General features: G+C 59.7%; 1 protein-coding gene across 3 annotated transcripts in view; it reads left to right on the top strand.

Annotated features, from left to right (window-relative positions):
• Positions 1-17,536, top strand: part of ST3GAL1 (ST3 beta-galactoside alpha-2,3-sialyltransferase 1) — a 90,252-nt gene extending 72,716 nt beyond the window's left edge. For all 3 annotated transcript variants that reach the window (XM_058276078.2, XM_071208049.1, XM_004467585.5), the window contains exons 3-8: positions 231-1,093; positions 6,755-6,951; positions 7,860-8,039; positions 9,809-9,854; positions 11,360-11,479; positions 12,909-17,536. In XM_058276078.2, coding sequence (XP_058132061.1) covers positions 782-1,093; positions 6,755-6,951; positions 7,860-8,039; positions 9,809-9,854; positions 11,360-11,479; positions 12,909-13,082 — 1,029 coding nt within the window. In that variant the 5' untranslated portion in view covers positions 231-781 and the 3' untranslated portion in view covers positions 13,083-17,536. The remainder of the gene's footprint in view (positions 1-230; positions 1,094-6,754; positions 6,952-7,859; positions 8,040-9,808; positions 9,855-11,359; positions 11,480-12,908) is intronic.
• The last annotated feature ends 1,162 nt before the right edge of the window (positions 17,537-18,698 follow it).

Genomic DNA, 18,698 nt, shown 5'->3' with positions numbered 1-18,698 from the left:
AAGAAAGATGAACGGGCCCTCTTTGGGCCCCTTGGTGGCATTGCAAAATAGGCGTCAACCTGCCATTTGACACCCTGAGGCCCAAAGGGATGAACTGACTCATCCACGGCCACCCGGCCACCTGACAGCTGGGGGCCCGTCAGGGAATGCGTCCCGGTGGCGGTGGGAGGGAGAAAGGGCTGCCGGCCAGGCCGCAGATCTCACCCCGTTCTCTTCCCCCTCTCCCGCAGATGGTGGGCAGCTCTCGGGGCCTCCGTCTTAGAGCGGGCTCTCAACCGCCACCTCGCCGGCCACGGCCCGGAAAGACAGAGCTCCAGTGAGGCAGCTCGAGGGGCCTTCTTCCAGGAGGAGGGTGGCAGAGACAGCGGCCCCTCGCCCCTCACCAGACACCCTCCCTTCGAGGTCCTCCTTCCTGTGGGACCCTACACCGGCACAGAGGTTAATCCCTGCTCCTGCTCCGTCGCTGGCTGCGGAAGGAAATCACTGTTGCTGAGTGAGCTTCAAGCGTCAGCGCTGCACGGATCGCCAGAGAAGCAGCAACCCCAGGTCCCCGGGAAGAGCCGCCAGCATGAGCGCCCACCTGGGCTCTGTGTGCCACGGGGCGGCGGCCCGCACGCAGGGGCGGCCGGCGGCCAGCGGGAGCGGGGTGGGCCCTAGCGGGCCTTGAGGCCTGGCCGGGCCGCCCGCCTTCACCCCCCATCGCGCCTCCATCCTCCCTCCTCCCTGGCCGCCGGGAGCTCCTGCAGCCCGTCGCGGGGAGGCCCCCGCCAGGAGCCCCACGATGGTGACCCTGCGGAAGCGGAGCCTGCAGGTGCTTACGCTCCTGGTGCTCCTCATCTTCCTCACCTCCTTCTTCCTCAACTACGCGCACACCGTCGCGCCCACCGCCTGGCTCCCCAGGCACGTGGTCTCCGAGCTCTCGGAGAGCCTCAAGAAGCTCATGAAGTTCCCGCAGAGGCCCTGCGCCTGCGCCCGCTGTGTCGGGGAGCTCGGGGTCTCGCCCTGGTTCGACGAGAGGTTCAACCAGACCGTGCCGCCGCTGCTGACCGCTCAGAACGCGCTCCTGGAGGAGGACACGTACAGCTGGTGGCTGGTGAGGGCCGGGGCTGCGCGCGGGGCCCGGCTCAGGGGACCCGAGGCGTGCGTGCCTTCGCTCCCACAGCCAGTGGTTGCGCAGGGTCGGCGCCGTGCCCCTCGGAGCTGGGGTGACTTTATTTCCCGGGCTGCTGTGGCAACCACCAAGGTAGTGGTGTCAAACAGCAGAAATTTCATCTTGCGCAGTTCTGGAGGCCAGAAATCCACGCTCGAAGTGGCGGCAGGGCCGGGTCCTCTCGGAGGCTCGGAGGGAGCCTGTCGCGTGCCGCTTCTCCCGGCTCCTGGCCATCGCGGGCGGTCCTTGCCCTTCCTCGCCTTGTAGACAGTCACTCTTCATGTGGCCTTCTCCCCGGGCTGTCCGTGTCTCATGTCTCCCTCTGCTTTTCTCTTCTGAGGACCCCTCTCGCTGGTTTCAGGGCCCACCCCAAATCCAGGAAGGTCCCACCTGGAGAGCCTTAACGACACTTTTCCCAAATAACATCCTAGTCACAGGGTGGGGAGGTGAGGACGTGGGCGTGCCCTTTGAGGGGAGAGGAGGCACTGTGTAATCCTCCACAAGTACTGCGATGCCAAACAGAGACAAGGTCCTTATTCTCACAGAATGATATCCTGGCAGGGAGAGACATGTAAGAAACAGGTAAGAGGGGTTCACTCGGAGGAAGAGGAAGTGGAGAGAAACTCGGGCAGAGTGAACTCGGCAAATTGGGTCCCCAGCAGAGGCGTCTCAACAGGCAGCTCTGCAGCATGAGCAGAGAGGGCACCGGCCATGGAAAGATCCAGAGCAGGGTGCTGTAGACCAAGAGGATGTCGAGTGCAAGAGCCCTGGGGTCACGTCAGCGTGGCATGTTGGAGGACTAGAGGAGCTCGGGCAGGGGTCCTGTGGGTGAGTGGCAGGGCAACGAGGGGCTCGGGAAGTTAAGACCACAGAGCAGAGTCTGTGATTTATTCTGTGTCTCCAGGAGGCTGCTGCAAACGTTTGCTCAGGGGAGTTGTGTGAGCTGAGCTAGTTTGGAAGGACTTCTGGTCATTGGATGCAAAAGAGGGAGCAGGAACTATCCACTCATTCTTTATCTGCTGAGCTCCTACTGCATGCCCAATGCCCAGCCTAGAAGGAGGTAGTCTTCCCCTTCTTGGGCTGCAGAGGTGGTGAGGAGAAAAGGGAAAGCAGACAGGTCCAAGCCAGTGTGAGAGGTGAGCACAGAGAGGGGGCGTCTAACCCCTCCTTAGGGGCTGGGTGTCAAGGAAGGCTTCCCGGAGGAGAAGATGGCCGAGCTCCTCATGAAGGAGCCATCAGGTTGTCCACGGGGAGATGGAGGAAGGGCACTCCAGGTCGGGGGAGGCTTCTCCACAACGTATGTGCAGCTGCAGAGAACATTGAGGCTAAATGAGGCATGGGGTGCTGGGGCAATGGGGCCAAGCTGCAGGAGCAGGGGTCCCTAACCCTTGGAAAGGGGTGCTCAGGGCCACAGATTGGTTAGGGACCCCTGCTTCTGAGGTCCTTTATGTGTCATGCTAAGAAGAGAGAGATGAGCATAGGCTGAGAAAATCAGGGAGGCCTTCCTGCAAGAGGCAGGCTTTCCTGTGCAGCATTTTCTCTTAGCACACCCTGCACTCAAGGCGTTTATGGCCTACCTGAAAAGGATACAAAATGTGTGTGAAACTTGGAAGCACCTACAGCCCAGGCTGTGACTCAGAAGATCTGGGTTCCCCGCTGGTTTGCTAATCTCCTGAGCTGGGCTCTGGGGAGGGGACAGTGAGCAGGATGGCAGGGCTCTGCCCTCCCAAAGATGAGTGTCTGGTGAAGGAAGCAGTGAGCTAAGCCTGCTAAGGGGCAGGGCAGGCTCCTCCACCTCAGGGCTACTGACCTTCTGGATCAGTGGTTCTGTCTTGTTGGAGCTGCCCACGCCCTGTAGAACGCCCAGCTGTCCAGAGCTCTAAGTGCTAGAAGACGGCGAGGTGATGCACTTCGCTCAGACAGGAGTTACAGCGCTTCTGGCCACAGCTCAGCGCTTAAGAATCAACAACGTACATTAAAGTCCTTAACCAGAAACACGTGTCAAACAAGTCTATGTATTGGCCAGTTGATGAATGTCATCACCAGAGGCTGCCAGGTACCAGGTTTGGTGCTCAGAGTGACTTTATAGAGCCTAATGACTGTGCATATAAAGAATCAGCCGTACTTGGAAACGGTCAGGGGAGGAAGTGGGCATGGGCCATCTTTGACCTTAACCTAAACATCTTTATGTGTGTTCATGCCAGTAGACTGCAGTACATTTATTGTCATTTACAAAAGTCAGAGGAAAGCACAGAATCTTCCTTTCCAGGGAAACCAGCCCAGTCTCCCATGGTGGTGAGTGGGTGGTTTCAGAGTTAATCTTTTGTTTTCGTTTTTGTTTTTTAGTATCTTTTCTTTTCTATTTTTTTTTAATGTCACATCCAAAAAATATGAGATCCCCATAACCCCCCTCATCCCCTCACCCCACTCCTCCCACATCAACAACCTCTTTCATCATTGCGGCACACTCACTGCACCTAGTGAATACATTTTGGAGCACTGCTGCACCACATGGATAGTGGTTTACCTTGTAGTTTACACTCTCCCCCAGTCCACCCAGTGGGCCATGGCAGGACATACAGTGTCCAGCATCTGTCCCTGCAGCACCACCCAGGATAACTCCAAGTCCTGAAAATGCCCCCACATCATATCTCTTCTTCCCTCTCCCTACCCTCAGCAGCTACTGTGACCACTTTCTCCACATCAACGCTACAATTTCTTCCATTACTAATCACTACAGTTCCCTAGTAGAATATCAGTAAGTCCACTCTAGTTCATACTCTGTTCCTCCAGCCTGTGGACCCTGGGATGGTAATCTTGAGAATGGCGCCTGAGGTCTCCCTGACTCTGCCTTCTGTGCACTCACTCTGCCATCAGGAGAGCCCCTGCCCTGCCCTGGGCCTCAGTATCCCCTTCTGCCAGCAAAGGATTAGAACACCCAGATTCCCGGAGTGGGGGGACCAGGGCAGGGCGTTAAAGAACAGCGCATCGGTTTTACTTCTCTTTCAGCACAAGGACTTTAATTTGGACCAGTGTTCTATCTTACTCCTCTGTTGCCCTGGCCATCTTCTTTCTAACAGAGGGCCGCCTGTGTGGGTGAGCAGGAGGATCCAGCTGGAATTTACAGGTTTTTACTTATGCCAAGGAATCCCAGCTTTCCACTAGGGTAGAGGTGTGAGGCTTCCTATTAAAATAAGCTCCTTTCCTTTTTTTCTGTTTAAGCAAGTCACTAAAAAAAAGTGAGTCAGCACTGTTCCAGGGAGGCCGGGCGGCGGGGCACGTTCCCCGCAGGTGCTGCCAACAACGTGCGCTCAAGACACTTTCACCGCCGTCCTTGAGCTTTTCACTCGGGGCCTCCGTGGCTAAGCAGGCAGCAGGTGCTGGGTAGACACTGTGGAAAGACGAGTTCGAGAACGCAGTGTTGTTCCTTAGTTCAGCATGCACCTGCGGAGCTCCCCGGCCCGGAGAGGTAGTGACAACAGGCGAGGGGCTGTGGCCCAGCGCACCCCTTCCCAGTGGTTAGGGACCCCGCTCGGGTTCCTGCAGGGGGCTGGGCTGCACACCTCCACGCGGTGCGGGGTCTCAGCCCTATCCCAGACCTGCTGAGTCAGGACGTGCACACGCGCGCAAGGTCCCCGGAGGTGCGCGCACGCAGGTGTGTGGAGCTGCCCGGGCCGAGCCCCCAGAAGCAGGCGTTAAACAGCCTGGCTGCCGCTGCCTGCCACCGCGGCGTGGCGGACATGATGGCCTTACGCCATGGTGCTCGCGGGAGGTGCCCTACGCGGCTCCTGCGCCTTCCCTTTGGGCGTTCCGATCCCTTCCATGGGAGATGGGTGCCGGGTGCCCCAGCCATGCCCTTACACCCACCCTGGTTACTTACTCACCTCCTGGACAATGGCCAAAGCCACTGCTAGCCAGTCTTTTCTCTCCCAGCCACTCCATGGCCCCGTCCCCCAGCTCCAACCCCAGGGACTGGGCCTTAGAGGGCAGGTGTGTTTCCAAAGTCCTCGTTGTGGTGTGGGGCACTCGATGCACCTGGCCCCCGGGGCGTCCTTGCTCGTGTACAGATGAGATGATGTGACCCCTTGGCCTGTGCCCCGAGTCGAATGTAGTGCTTCTTTTTCTTTAAAGATTTATTTATTTATTTATTTACTTCTCTCCCTTCCCCACCCCCACACACCCCCATTGTCTGCTCTCTGTGTCCATTCGCTGTGTGTTCTTCTGTGTCCACTCGCATTCTTGACAGCAGCATGGGAATCTGTGTCTCTTTTTGTTGCGTCATCTTGCTGCGTCAGCTCTCCGTGTGTGCAGTGCCACTCCTGGTCAGGCTGGGCTTTTTACTGTGGGGCGGCTTTCCTCTCAGGGTGCACTCCTTGCATGTGGGGCTCCCCTATGTAGGGGACATCCCTGCGTGACACGGCACTCCTCATGTGGGCCAGCTCACCACATAGGTCCGGAGACCCTGGGTTTGAACCCTGGACCTCCCATGTGGTAGGCGGACGCCCTATCAGTTGAGCCAAATCCACTTCCCAAATGCAGTGCTTCTTAGGAAAGCTCTCCAGGGCTTCACCTGGATGAGGAAGCAGGGGCCTCAGCAGGCAGTCGCTACACCACGTGGCCAGAGCCCCTGCTGAGATGTGGGTGATGTGGGCAGTGCAAGGGGAGAATAAATAGTGCCCAACTTGTCCCCATTTGCCCAGGATATTCCCGGCTTTAGCACTGAAAGGCCTGCATCCTGGGAAGCCCAGGCAGGCAGGACGATGGTCACCCTTGGGCTAAGACCAGTGTTTGACCCCACCTGGTTGTCAGGAGGTGTCCTGGGGCAGCTGACCCCTGAGCTAGGTCTTAGAAGGAGAAAAGAATTTGCTAGGCAGACATCAGAGGCTTTTGTGCACCTGGCAAAGGGCTGGCCATTGAAGCTGGCTGGAGCCCCCCAGGCCTGGGCTGGGGCAAGCTGGGGAGGTGGCAGGGGGGAGGGGAAGCAGAGGCCACGGAAGGCTCGGGTAGCCTTACTGCTGTCATCTAGCCTGACCCTAGAGCGGCTGGAGAATTCACCCACTCCCCACTTATGCTGTTAACAGGCTAGGATGGGATCCTGGAGCCGGCAGGACAAGGTGTCCAGGTGTGGGGGAGCTGGGGGATCTGAGGCCCACTGGGGTGCTACCTGTGGCCCTAGGTGGGTGCCGGGACCATTCGGAGAGAAAGGAACCCCAAACAAGGAGCAGGTGGGGGAAGGTGACAAACTTCACGTGGGACGTGTGCATTTGGAGGGCCTTTGAGACCAGGCGAGCAGCGAAGAGGGCAGTTGCAGTCAGAGGACGGGGGCGGGGGTTCCCCTGTCCCTCCTCTCACCTGCCTGGCCCCTATCGGCCAGTCTCACCATCCCAAGTGCCTGGGAGAGGCACTTTGCAGCATGAATGCACCATCTCTTTCCTTTCTGTCTCCCCGGCTAGCCCTGGGGCATGGAGCCCAACAGGGGGCAGGGGCGCGGGAGGTGCCCAGTGGACAGCGGCGTATTGAAACGGTGTCCAGCGGGCAGCTCGGGGCTCAGCAGCGGGCGGCCGGCCCAGGCTGACCCGTTCTCCCTCCTTCCTCTGCCCACAGAAGCTCCAGCGGGAGAAGCAGCCCAAGAACTTGAACGACACCATCAAGGAGCTGTTCAGCGTGGTGCCCGGGAACGTGGACCCCATGCTGCAGAAGGGGTCGGTGGGCTGCCGGCGCTGTGCCGTCGTGGGCAACTCCGGGAACCTGAAGGAGTCCCAGTACGGGCCGCAGATTGATGGCCATGACTTTGTGCTGAGGTCAGTGCTCCAGCCCTCTCCCCGCGCCTGCCGCCCTGCGCCCATGGGGCACCTTGAGCAAGAGGAAGCATCTTCTCAGCTCAGGGTCAGGAGGTCCGAGATCCAGTCCTGGTGTGTCCTCGCTCATGGGGGACCCCAGACCGCTCACTACACCCTCGGCTTCAGTTTCCCCACCTGGAGATGGTCTGGGAATGCTTCTCTGGGGGCAAAGGAAAGAAGCCACAGCTTCAGGAGTCGAGCACAGACAGGCCTATGGAGAGGGCAAGAATGCCGTGAAGACTCTTGTTTTAGCTTTAAAATTCATCCCCATTTTGCAATCTTGGCCATAAGAGAACCATATTTGCCTTTAATGTAAAATATATTTTCCCGTACCACCAAGTAAAATAGATATTCCAGAAAGATGCATAGAGGTCTTCTGGGCATTTTGTAACCCTGTCACACCACTCGCTAAACCAAGGGCACAATGGCCCAGGTTGAGAAGCCCAAGCAGGGGCGGGGCTGGCAAGCTTCCAGGTAGCTTCTAGAATGGCCTCTTGTTTCCATGGCCTCTGACTGCTTGTCCTCAGATACCCCGATGCCCCACGGGCATGTCCATGGCCAAAGGGTCAGGTTCAGACTCCACGTTCCGGTTTAGCACTTGGGCAGCCTCTGAGCTCGATCCCCTCCGTCATAAAATGGGTGTGGAGCACCGACTGGCTCCTTGCCACCCAGCCTCAGTGACGTGCACCCTCGGCCGTGGCAGTCCCTTGCACCTGGCAGGTGGTCAGTCCCTGTGGCCCCGGTCGGGCCCCCTCGAGAGGGTGGGAGAAGCTCTTGAGCTGTGTCCCGATGGTCTCCATTTCACAGGTGAAGAAAACGAGGCCTCGGGCAGGAGGGCGGCACAGGTCTTCCTCTCCCTTCTTTTCCAGGATGAACAGGGCGCCCACCGCGGGATTCGAGGCCGACGTGGGAGGCAAGACGACCCACCACCTTGTGTACCCCGAGAGCTTCAGGGAACTCGGGGAGAATGTCAGCATGGTCCTGGTCCCCTTCAAGACCACCGACCTGCAGTGGGTGATCAGCGCCACCACCAAGGGCACCATCTCCCAGTGAGTCCCCAGGTCCCCAGAGGTGGCAGGATGGGACACGGGGCACGCCTCCCGTCTCCCCAGCATGCCCCCCCCCCACCGAGCCCTTCACCCCGCATGCCTCCCCTCCCCCCTCCTGGGCAGCACGAGCCTACCTGCCCAGGCCGCCTCCCTGGATGGTTCCCACTGTCATGTGCCCCCCGCCCTCCCATCGCTACCTTCTGTTACTATGATGTTTTCATCACCCCAAACAGAAACTCTGTCTGCATTAAGCAGTGATCCCCTGACCCCCTCCCCTCACCCTGGTCACATCCAGGCTTCTTTCTGTCTCTGTGAGTTTGCTTATTCTAGAGAGCAATCATTCAATATCCGGCCTTTTGTGTCTGGCTTCTTGCACTCAGCATAATGTTTTCAAGGATCAGTACTTTGGTCCTTCTTGTGGCTGAAAAACTCCCCTTGTACGGATGGACCGCATCTCGTTCGGCCGGTCGCCTGTCGACGGGCACTCGGGCTGCTCCCACCGTTTGGCTGCTGTGAACAGGGCTGCCGTGAGCCTTGGCGTGCAGATGCTCGAACAGGGCTGCCGTGAGCCTTGGCGTGCAGATGCTCGAACAGGGCTGCCGTGAGCCTTGGCGTGCAGATGCTCGTAGCACTTTTTTTTTTTTTTAGGAAGTCCTGGGGATTGAACCCGGGACCTCATACATGCCAAGCAGGGGCTCAACCACTGAGCTACACCCACTCTCTTGCATCACTTTTAACATGTCGCAAGCTTTAGCCTTCCTCCTCCTATGGATATCCACGCTCCCAGACACCCTGGACACTTCCGGGGGGGAGATGCCCGGGAAAGTGTGCAGGCCGTGTTAGTCCTGACCCCGTCCTTATTTCTCTGGCCCTTCTGGGGTGGGGGCCTGCTTGTCGAGCTGTACAGTGGCCCTGTGGAGGGGCGTGACCCGGGCAGTGCTGTGGACCTCCGTGGGAGCAGAAGTCATGACTTGTGTGCTGGCCAGTGAAGGGAACGCACACTTTCTGGGCCTCTTGGCTCTCTTGCTCTCATTTAGTCCTCGCCCCAGCCCTGCAAAGTCGTTCTCCTTATCCCCTCTCTGAAGGAGGAGACTGAGGCTCAGCCAAGCAGCTTGCCCCAGGTCGGACCCAGCCCACCCAGGGCTCCCGTCCAGGACCCGTGCCTGAGTCCCTAACTCTTTTTGCACCTTCTCTCTGCTCGTTTTGAGAAAAAACGGCTTCAGTGCCCCGATTTCCAAGCCTCTTGGTGCTGGGCCCAGTTTTCCCAAGGAGAATAGGGGCAGGCTCCCCGGGTGCACTGCCAGGAGAAGGGAGGAGAGAAGGGGGGTGGGCGGGGCAGCTGGGTGGGGGTGTGGCCTGAGGGGCGTGGTCTGGGCAAGGGCGTGGTCTGAGCGCAGCCTCCCTCTGCTGGAGCGCTGCAGCAGGAAGACAGGGCAGTCAGGTGCAGCTGGAGGCAGGTGCAGGCTTTCCCACCTTTATACTGGGGATGGGTACATGTCACCTCACTGAAGACGGGGGCAGACACAGGCCTCCATTGGCCCACGCCCGCACCACTGGGGGTGCCCCTGCAGGCCCTGTGAAAGGCAGGGAGCGGATCCCCCATGATGGCCTTCCACCGTGCGGGAGGGGTGAGACAGCAGAGCCTTCCAAGGTGGCCAAGGTCGCCGGGCAGGGCGGTGGTGCTGCTGGATGGTGGGGATCACCGCAGAGCTGCACGCCCAGGCAGCCCAGCCCCTCCGCACGCTAACCCCTGCTCTTCCTCCTTGCAGCACCTACGTCCCAGTCCCGGCCAGGATCAAAGTCAAAAAGAATAAGGTGAGTGGAGGCCCCAGCCCCTGGTTCTGGGAACTCCAGCTCGTGCTTGGGGTTCTGCGCTGGGGCAGAAAGCACTGGCTCCCCTGGACCTCCCGGCTGCTGGACTTGGCTGCCCCCTCCCCGCCCCCCTTTAGCCTCCCCGGAGGGACACACTGGCAGAAGGGTTCTCTAAGTGAGTCCCCGCCAGCAGCACACCTGTGGGCTCATCCCAGGTGCACACCTGCTGAGGTGGGAGCCCTGGGGGCACTTTAGCCAGCTGGCTTAGTCTCCTGGGGCTGCAAGGAATTACCACACTCTTGGGCCTTAAAACAACGGATTTATGCTCCATGGTTCTAGCATGTCTGATGTCACAGTGTCCCCAGGAGCACAACCCCTCCCAGGGCTCTGGGGACCCTCCCTCACCTCTTCCCGGCTCTGGTGGCAGCCCTGCCGCTCTCTGCCTCCGTCTCCCGTGGCCTCCCCTCCGTGCCCGTGTCCTCTCCTCTGCTGCTGAGGACACTTGCCCCTCGTTAGTCCAGGACGATCTCACCTTGAGAGCCCTCCCTGAGTTACAGCTGCAAAGACCCTTTTCCAAATAAACGGCATTCACAGGGACCAGGAGTGGGGACTTGGATGTAGTTTTGGGGACACCATCCCCCCAACCCAGAGGGGCAATGAGAGGAGCCCACACTGGATGTGGAGTGAGCCGGGGTGGGGGGGCGGTGGTGCGAGGGAGTGAGGGGCTCGTCCAGTGGGGGAGGCTGTGAACAGGCAGTGTGTGCAGGGCTCCCTGCAGCCGGGCCGTCCCTCTCTGCTCTGGGGTCCCAGCTCTAGGTGCTGCGGGAGACGGGGGGCTGTGCAGGAAGGGCTTGGAAGGTTCCTGATGGGAGCAGAGCCTCCAAAGAGAATTAGGGGCAGGGAACCAGGGCCACCATGTGGGGGTCGGTGACAGCAGGGTGGGGGGGGATGACAAAAGGAGGAGGTGTGGCACCAAGGCCAGGCCTGAAGCTCGGGCACCAATAGCTCCATCACACTGAGCACATCACTTAGCCTCTGTGCCTCAGTTTCCTCATCTGTAACCCAAGGAGAAGGAACCCTAGAGCTCAGGGTCCTTTTAAAGGTTGGAGATGACCTAGGCCTTATACCAAGTAGAGTGGGGGCTGTGTGGCAGGTGTGCTGTGCCCCGACCTTGTGTCACCCCTGGAACCCCCTTCCCTGAGGGCCACAGTCTGCAATCCCTGCCCTCCTGAGTTTCATTCAGATATCACCTTCTCAAGGAGCCTTCCCTGCTACCCCCCACCCCTCGCACTTAGAAGCGTCTCTGCTTTTTCCTCTCCAGAGCTCTCCTTACCTTCTAGCATTTCCCATAGCTTAGCCATCTAGGGTATTGCCCACCTCTTCCCACTGGCATGGAAGCGCCAGGAAACATGGGGGCGGCTGTCCCTTTTGCTCTTGGCCATGCCCCCACCATCAGTGGTCAGCGTCACCTGTGGCCAGCTCTCACTGATGGCTATGTCCACCGGCAGATCCTGATCTACCACCCAGCCTTCATCAAGTACGTCTTTGACAGCTGGCTGCAGGGCCACGGGCGGTACCCGTCCACGGGCATCCTCTCTGTCATCTTCTCGCTGCACATCTGTGATGAGGTACACCACCAGCCCTCCCGTGCCAGCCGGGCTGTGGGGGGAAGAGGACTGGCCCTCCACGTTCCCAAGAGCAGGGGAGCCTGTGGGGCCAGGCGGGCCTGGGGCTCACTCCAGCCTTCGGGGGTGGGTCACAGCAGGGCCCCTCCCTTCTGAAATCGAGATCCCCTTTCTCTATGGTGGGGTTTGCAGTGCTTCCCTCCTGAGGGCATCGGGAGTAATAAAATGCCCCCTGAGAAAGTGGTCAGGACATGGGGAGGACTGCCCAGCAAGAGTTCCCACTCGCTGTGCGAACTCCCGAGGCAGAGTGGGGGCTGACAGCCGGAAGCTCAGGCGAGGGGCAGCCGGGGTGCAGGTGCTCACGGGCTGTCACCAGCATCGCGCCGTCTTGGTGGCCCTTAGAATCGTCTGCAGAGCTGCTCACAACCCCAGGGCCCAGGCCGCATGCCAGCCCAGTGTCATCAGCATTTCGGCCACTCTGTACCACGATGGAGGACCAGTGACCCTGCGAAGGGCCTCCCGCAGGGCCTTGCCCTCGAGCTGGCCAGGCCCGTCGCCCAGGCTGCCCTCAGCGATAGGGGCGGCTTGCTCAGTGCTGGCCAAGGGCTGGGGCCGCAGAGTTCGGGCAGGGCCTCAGGTCACCTCTTGGCACGCAGAGCTCGTCCCCACCCCAGCCGCCAGGCTCATGGTTGGAGATCCCGGAGGGCGGAGTGGACGTGGGTGTGGGGGGGTCCCCTGCCTCTGCCTTGGTGGTTCTGTCACCACCTTGGTCACCCCGGGCAGGCAGAAATCGGGGCCACGCTGGCGTCTGCCTCTCTCACCCTCCCTGCCCTCCAGGCACAGAGCCCCTGGGGTTCTGCCTCAGAAGTAGAACTCCCTGCTCCCCCCCTGTCCAGCCCTCATGTCCCAGGGCCACCCCAGGTCCCGCCCAGAGAGGCCTCGGAGCTGTCGCCGGCCCCCGGTCTGTCCCTCACCTGCAGCCCAGGGAGCATTTCCTCCTCCCGGAAGCACCTCCCTTGCCCCTTCCTGCGCATCTTCTCACGTCCCAAGGCCCAGCCCGTGCGTCAAGAGCTTTCCGTTCTCCAGGCCAAATACCCAGCGGCGTGGGGCACGGTTCCCCTCCTCTGTGCTGGGGGTTGGGGTGGGGGTCATTTAGTCCCTGTCCCACTGTCGTAACTTGCCAGACTGTTAGGACCAATACCCCACCACAGGCTGGCTTCAGCTACGGGAACGTATCGGTTCATGGTTTTGAGACTGGACTTGGACTTGAGTTTTACTTAAACATATTGAGGCGTCACCAAGCCCCTACAGCCGGGCTTCTGTGCTTCCTTGGGGATGGTCGCCTCGGGTTCCGGGATGCCCACGGGTCCCCTTTCTTGGTGGCGCTGCTGCAGCCTCGCTGACCAGTTCTCACCTGCGCTTTGCCCCCCAGGTGGACCTGTACGGCTTTGGGGCCGACAGCAAAGGAAACTGGCACCACTACTGGGAGAACAACCCGTCGGCAGGGGCTTTTCGCAAGACGGGGGTGCACGATGGAGACTTTGAGTCCAACGTGACGGCCACCTTGGCGTCCATCCACAGAATCCGAATCTTCAAGGGGAGATGACGCTGGGAGGGGCCAGGGACCCGCGTGCCACCCGGCTGCTCCCATCTCCAGCCCCGGCCTCTTGCCAGAGCCTTTCCGCTCGGAGGCTCGGAGGGCCAGCCTCAGGGGTGTACCTCGGTGCCCCTCCCAGCCACTTGCACCCCACACTTTGGCCACCTCTGCTCAGCACGGTCACCGAGCTCTGCCTGGACTGTGGAGCCAGCCTCTGAACCGCTCTCGGGTGGAGAGAATTTCTCCCGCCTGCTCTTTCGGGACTGGGGAAGACGGGGAAATGCTGGGCCAGGCCCGATCCCAGAACTCTCAGGTTGTGTTGAAAACTCCTGCTTCCTGATGGAAAAGACACCGTCCCTCTGGAGACGAGCAGAGAGGCCACACCTCCGGGGGCCCCAGGGCTGACCCCAGCTCTGGATTCTCCCCGGGATGTTTCTGAGTGAGGATCACCTCCAGGACAGAGCCAGGTGGGATCACGGGGGCGTGGATGGGGAGCAAACGGATGCCTTTCCTTCCGGAAGCAAAGCCCGGCTTCTCCCGGGCTGGTCAGCCTGCCTTCCCTTCCTTGCCCACCACTCATCCACTGTGGCCAGGAGAGGCCTTCCCACCTCCAGGGTCTTCACCAAAACCTTGCAAAGCGTGTCTGGCTCCTGGAGACGTCTCCTCTGCACACAGCTGTCCTCTGACTCCTCACTCTGTCATCCTTACCACAGCTGAGAGCAGGTCTGACCACTTCCACGTGCCTTCGTGTCGGGGAAAGAGACGCAGGCCTTGGCTGCGAGGAGGCCAAAGCCCCGACTTGGGAGAGGCAAACCCCCCCCACCACCCCCCCCTTGCCCAGCAGCTGGGAACATCTTTCCTGTTTTCCTGAGCCAGTGCCTGAGTTGGGACAAAGCTCTGATGACACTCAATGCCGTCCAGAGAGCCTCAGCCATGGAAAATCCTCTCTTACTTTTAAAGACACCTCGACTGGGTGCCCGTAACCCTCCAGGAGCGCCCAGGGGGCCTCGGCACCTGGCATTCTCCCCGAGCACCCAGCTCCATGGCAGGTCCGCACCGTGGCGTCCCGGGAGCCGGCGCAGGTGGCCGCAGGCGCAGGGCGGGCAGAGCGGGGGATGTCATACCTCATCTTCTCACTCCCCCACTGCTCTCTTCCTTCCTTTCTAGCCTTCCTGATTATTTATTGATATTTTTAAAAATTCACCTGACACTTTGTGCACTGTGGCTCCGCTGCAGGTTCCGGTGCTTAATTGTAACGAAGCTTGCTGTGGCTCCCCCAGGCACTTAGGGGTGGGAGGCGCTTACAGGAAGGTTCACCCGAATCCTCAGGCTTGGAGCTTGGGGCATATCTAGGGTTGGGGACTCCCTACTGGGAGAAATCCTGTGGCATCAGGTTGGCAGGGGCGTGGGGTGCCCTGGAGCCCTCCCAGCCCACCCTGCCACCTTTCTCACCATGGACTTGAAGGCAGCCTCGGGCTAGGAATCTCCGAAGTGCAGCAAAGCCCCTTAGGGCTGGGTGGTGGAGTGGGTGTCCAGGGGCCCGAGGTCAGGGATTTTCTTCTCTAGTTATTGAAATGTCATCACAGAAACCACTTTCCCCATGAAGCACCTTCCTAAAAGGCCAGCGCTGCTTGGGGAGGGGCGATGGCTTCCTGGCAGAGTGCCAGGCTCGGGGCCCACAGGTATTGGCTCCCCCGAGCTCCCTGGCAGGTCGCCGTCTTGCTATCTTCCATGTCTTCATCTATGAACTGGGATAGTGGAGTCCTGGGAGCTCAGGGGCTCAGCATCTGGGGCCCCCCATGGCTTCAGGCAGTGCTCAAGGGTCCCCAGAGATTGCATGCCATGCTGGTGTGTGTGTGTGTGATTCTGAGTTTGCATGTGTGCATTTTTCTGGGGAGAGGTTCCATAGCCTTTAGTCTCAAAGAGGTTTGGGATCCAGAAAGTGGTTTAAAAACAAAATAAGCCAAAAAAAAAAAGGATTCCAGCTTTAAAATCCCCAAAAGTCAAAACTCTTGACTAATAAAGGCCCCTAAATGGCTGGGAGGTTATTATTCCAAATAGACCTGGTAAGACTAGCACTTACTGCTGTACCTGACCCAATGTACTTTGCAAACCTTTGCTAGTTGGCAAGTTGATCCCAAGAATGAGCCTTGAGGCAAATGGATGCTGATGCAGAGGGCAGTGTTGACTCCTGAGTGCTTCTCCTCTGAAAAGCTGAGCCGCTTTAGGGATGAAGGGGTTCAGTGTGAGCAGTCCCCTTGTTCATGTGTTACTGAGTGAGCAGAGGTTCCCCCAAAGTAAAAACACATCCCTGTCTGAGCTGGATACAGCCTGGGGTGGCTGCCAGGGCTCCAGCCATCTCCTTTTCCTCCCACCAGAACATTAAAGCTGTGGGCATCTCCCAGCCCACTGCAACGAGCACTTCCCTTTCACACAGGCAAAACCCCAGGCCCGGGGAAGGGCAGCACCTGGCAAAAGTGAACCAGTTGTACCAAATTCAAACAGGTTTCGAGCAAGAATAGGACCTGACAGGCCCCAGGTGTAAGCTGCAGAGATGGGGCTTTCCAGCAGGACCCCTCCCTGCATCTCAAGAAGTGTAAGCAGAACCCCCCTCAGCTCTGCCTTCCACGGAGCCCCCCCAGGCCGCCCCCCGAACCTGGGGAGTCTGGAGTCTGCTTCTCACCTGGTCCCCGGGAGGCGGCGATGCTCCCCCTCCCCGCAGCCCCAGCCCGCGTGTCTCTGTGTCTCGTCGGCTTCGCAGTGGGCCCTTTTCCAGACATAAGCTAAGCGTGATGGCTTAAGCCCAAGGGGCCCATCCCTGGGAGGAGGGGCTAAGACCTGGACAGGTGCTTTTCAGGGGGCTAAGACCTGGACAGGCGCTTTTCAGGGGGCTAAGACCTGGACAGGCGCTTTTCAGCGGGAATCTGTCCCGCGGGCAGGAGAGCGAGAGACCTGCTGGCTGCAGAGGCCCCCGGGTCCAATCTGCGTGACCAGCGCTCCTCAGGGACAAGCCCTGGGCCCCGGGCAGGGGGCAGACGGGTCCCTGCCTGCAGCAGATGGGGGCTGGACCTGAAGCCACCCAGGCAGGGCCCGACGGGGGTGGCACGAGGGACCTCAGCAACAGGCCAGGCTTGGGCGGCCCCCAGCGGGCGGGGGGCTGACCTTCCAGATGGCAGCCAGCTCCTGCCCCAGCAGCCCCTGCCTCGAGCCCCCCGGGGACCGCCGCGTCCCCTTCCTCTGCTCTCACCCGCTCGTCAGGGGAGGAAGGAGGGCAGGTTCGCAGCCTCCGCTGCCCCACGGGGTCCGGGGTGGAGAAGAGAGGTCTTCAGTGGACGCCTTTTGGAACTCAGCTTTGTCGGCGCTGGCCGGCGAGCCCCGTGGGGTGGGCTTAGCAGGAGAAGCCGGGGAGCAGGAACGAGGGCATAAAACATGGAAACCAGAAGAGGAGGTGGAGAGGCAGTGAGGCGGGGGACGAGGCTCGCCGAGCGGGCGGCTCTGGCGGCCTCCCTGCCTGGACCAGCCAGGGCCAGCCATCGTGATGCCATGGAGCTCCGTCCAAGGGGGCCTGGCACCCCAGAATATTTACGGTTCTCTTCAAGGCAGCCCAGAAACACAGAAAAATGGGAAACATAATCACTTGCTCACCCCCAGAAGGTCAGCAGGAAAAACGCCCTCTCCAGGGGAGCCCACCCTCTGGGTGGCTACTCACCAGTCAGCGGCCGCCGAACCCCAGCCAGGGGCCATCAGGGACCCCCAACCGGCCTTGCCCCTCTTGCACGGCTAAGGTGGTCACAGCCCAAGGTGAGCTGGCTGTCCCCAAAGTCCCCCCTTGGGGCCTGGGCTGAAAGGAGTTGAGACAGGCGGCCCCCCTCTTCTGCTCATGAACATGTCAGCCTTCTGTCCCCTGTCCCTGGGGTGTGACTTGGCACCTTTGTGAGAAGAGGGGGATTCGGAGGAAAAGGCAGGGACCGGCCAGCAGCTCTCACGGTGCATCTGTATCAGGGCATTACCAACATATCTTTTCATACTAAAAGAGAACTGAGTTTCCAAGCTGCTTTCAAAGCTCCTGTTTTCAGCCTCCGCCAGTGAGGCCGGTTCCTGCCTGTGTGGAAGCCACGCCTTCCCTCGCAGCTTTTACCAGGTGCAGAAATGCCATTTGTCCTCCAGCTGCCCAATCGCTGTAGCACCTCGCCGAATTCACTCTCGAAGCCAAAGTTTCCTGAGCACTTTTTCTTCCTTGCGGTCCTGTGTGTTTCGTTGTTGGTGTTTTAAAATGTGCTTTCTAGCCGCCCCCCCCCCCGCCCCCCGCCTCAGTGTTTGATTTGCCGCTGAGCGTTAATCTGGATGCATTTTGAATGAAGTGAGCAAGAGTCGGCCCTCGGGCCCCTGCTCTGTTTTATTTATTGTCCAACATTTCCAATGATCTGAATCTAAGTGATTAAAAAAAGAGCTATTTTATCGTTTGGGTGTGTTTGTGGTTTTTCTGCAAGGACATCCCACATTCTGCAGTGGGCGTGCCCCTCCGAGGAGCTCGAGACTGAAAACCGTGCTTGTCCTCGTCGTCCGAGGACCTCCTGAGGCCCCTGCCCACCGCTACCGAGTTGGCCTTGGCATCGGAGAGGCCCCTCTTCCGGCGCAGCTTCACCTCTCCCCGCTGTGTGATGGCGGCAGGCCCCCTAGCCTCTCTGAACCTCACCTGTCAAATGGGCCGTCAGAGGGAAAGCATCTCAGGAGGGGCAGTAGATGCCAGTGGATCAGAGCATTCATGGGATGAACCAGCCTCTGCCCTGGTAACATGGTAGAGTCAGAGAGATGGGCACATCCCTGCATGGGCTCGAAGCTGGCCCAGAGTTGGCACAAGGCTCTCGTTGGGGATTTTTTAAATAGATCCAGAAACCCAGCATTGGAGCTGCTATGTCAAATGAGCTTAAATACCAGTCATGCCTCCCCATTTGTGTGGCACTTCCTATTTGACCAAACACCTCCCTGCCCGTGGCCTGCTTGAATTCTCACGACAGCCCTGCTGCGGAAACAGATGCAGAGCATGTCAAGCCAGTTGAAGACAGGGGCGGGGTCCACACCCAGGCCTGGCCTCCCTCCCGCTCTGGGGCTCCCTGGCCCCTCCCCTGCCTGTAGGTACTCACTCTGGGCTCAGCCAAGGCACTACCTCCCAAGTTCACCTGAGAAGCGCCTCCACGGTGCCGAGGTCAGCACAGGGGCTCCAGGCTGCCTGGGTTCCTCCTAATAAAGCTGTGTGAGTGTAAGCATGTCACGCAACCTCTCTGAGCCCAACCTCCTCCTGCATGAAGGTGGGGTGATGTCATGACCTACCACACAGACACGCCTTAAGGATTAAATGAAATTCCACCTGCAAAGGGCTTAGAAAGGGGCCTGGCCCCTAGAAAGCGTCAGTACGTGCTAGCGCTGAGGACACGCGGGACGTGAGGGAGCAGGGGCGGCCAGCCAGCGGGGAGGCCCGCAGGTGTGCCCGTCTCAATTCTTTCACCCCCTCCCCTCCCTCCTGGCCTCTTTCTGACCCTGTTGCTCCAGGGTCTCCGGGCCCCTGCATTTTGTGCAAGCTGCTGCTTCGGCTGTGAACCCCCTACTCTCCCCCCTCAATCACAG

This window comes from Dasypus novemcinctus, chromosome 14 (assembly GCF_030445035.2).
Source record: "Dasypus novemcinctus isolate mDasNov1 chromosome 14, mDasNov1.1.hap2, whole genome shotgun sequence".
Lineage (NCBI taxonomy): Eukaryota > Metazoa > Chordata > Mammalia > Cingulata > Dasypodidae > Dasypus > Dasypus novemcinctus.
This window is presented reverse-complemented; position numbering and strand designations above follow the sequence as displayed.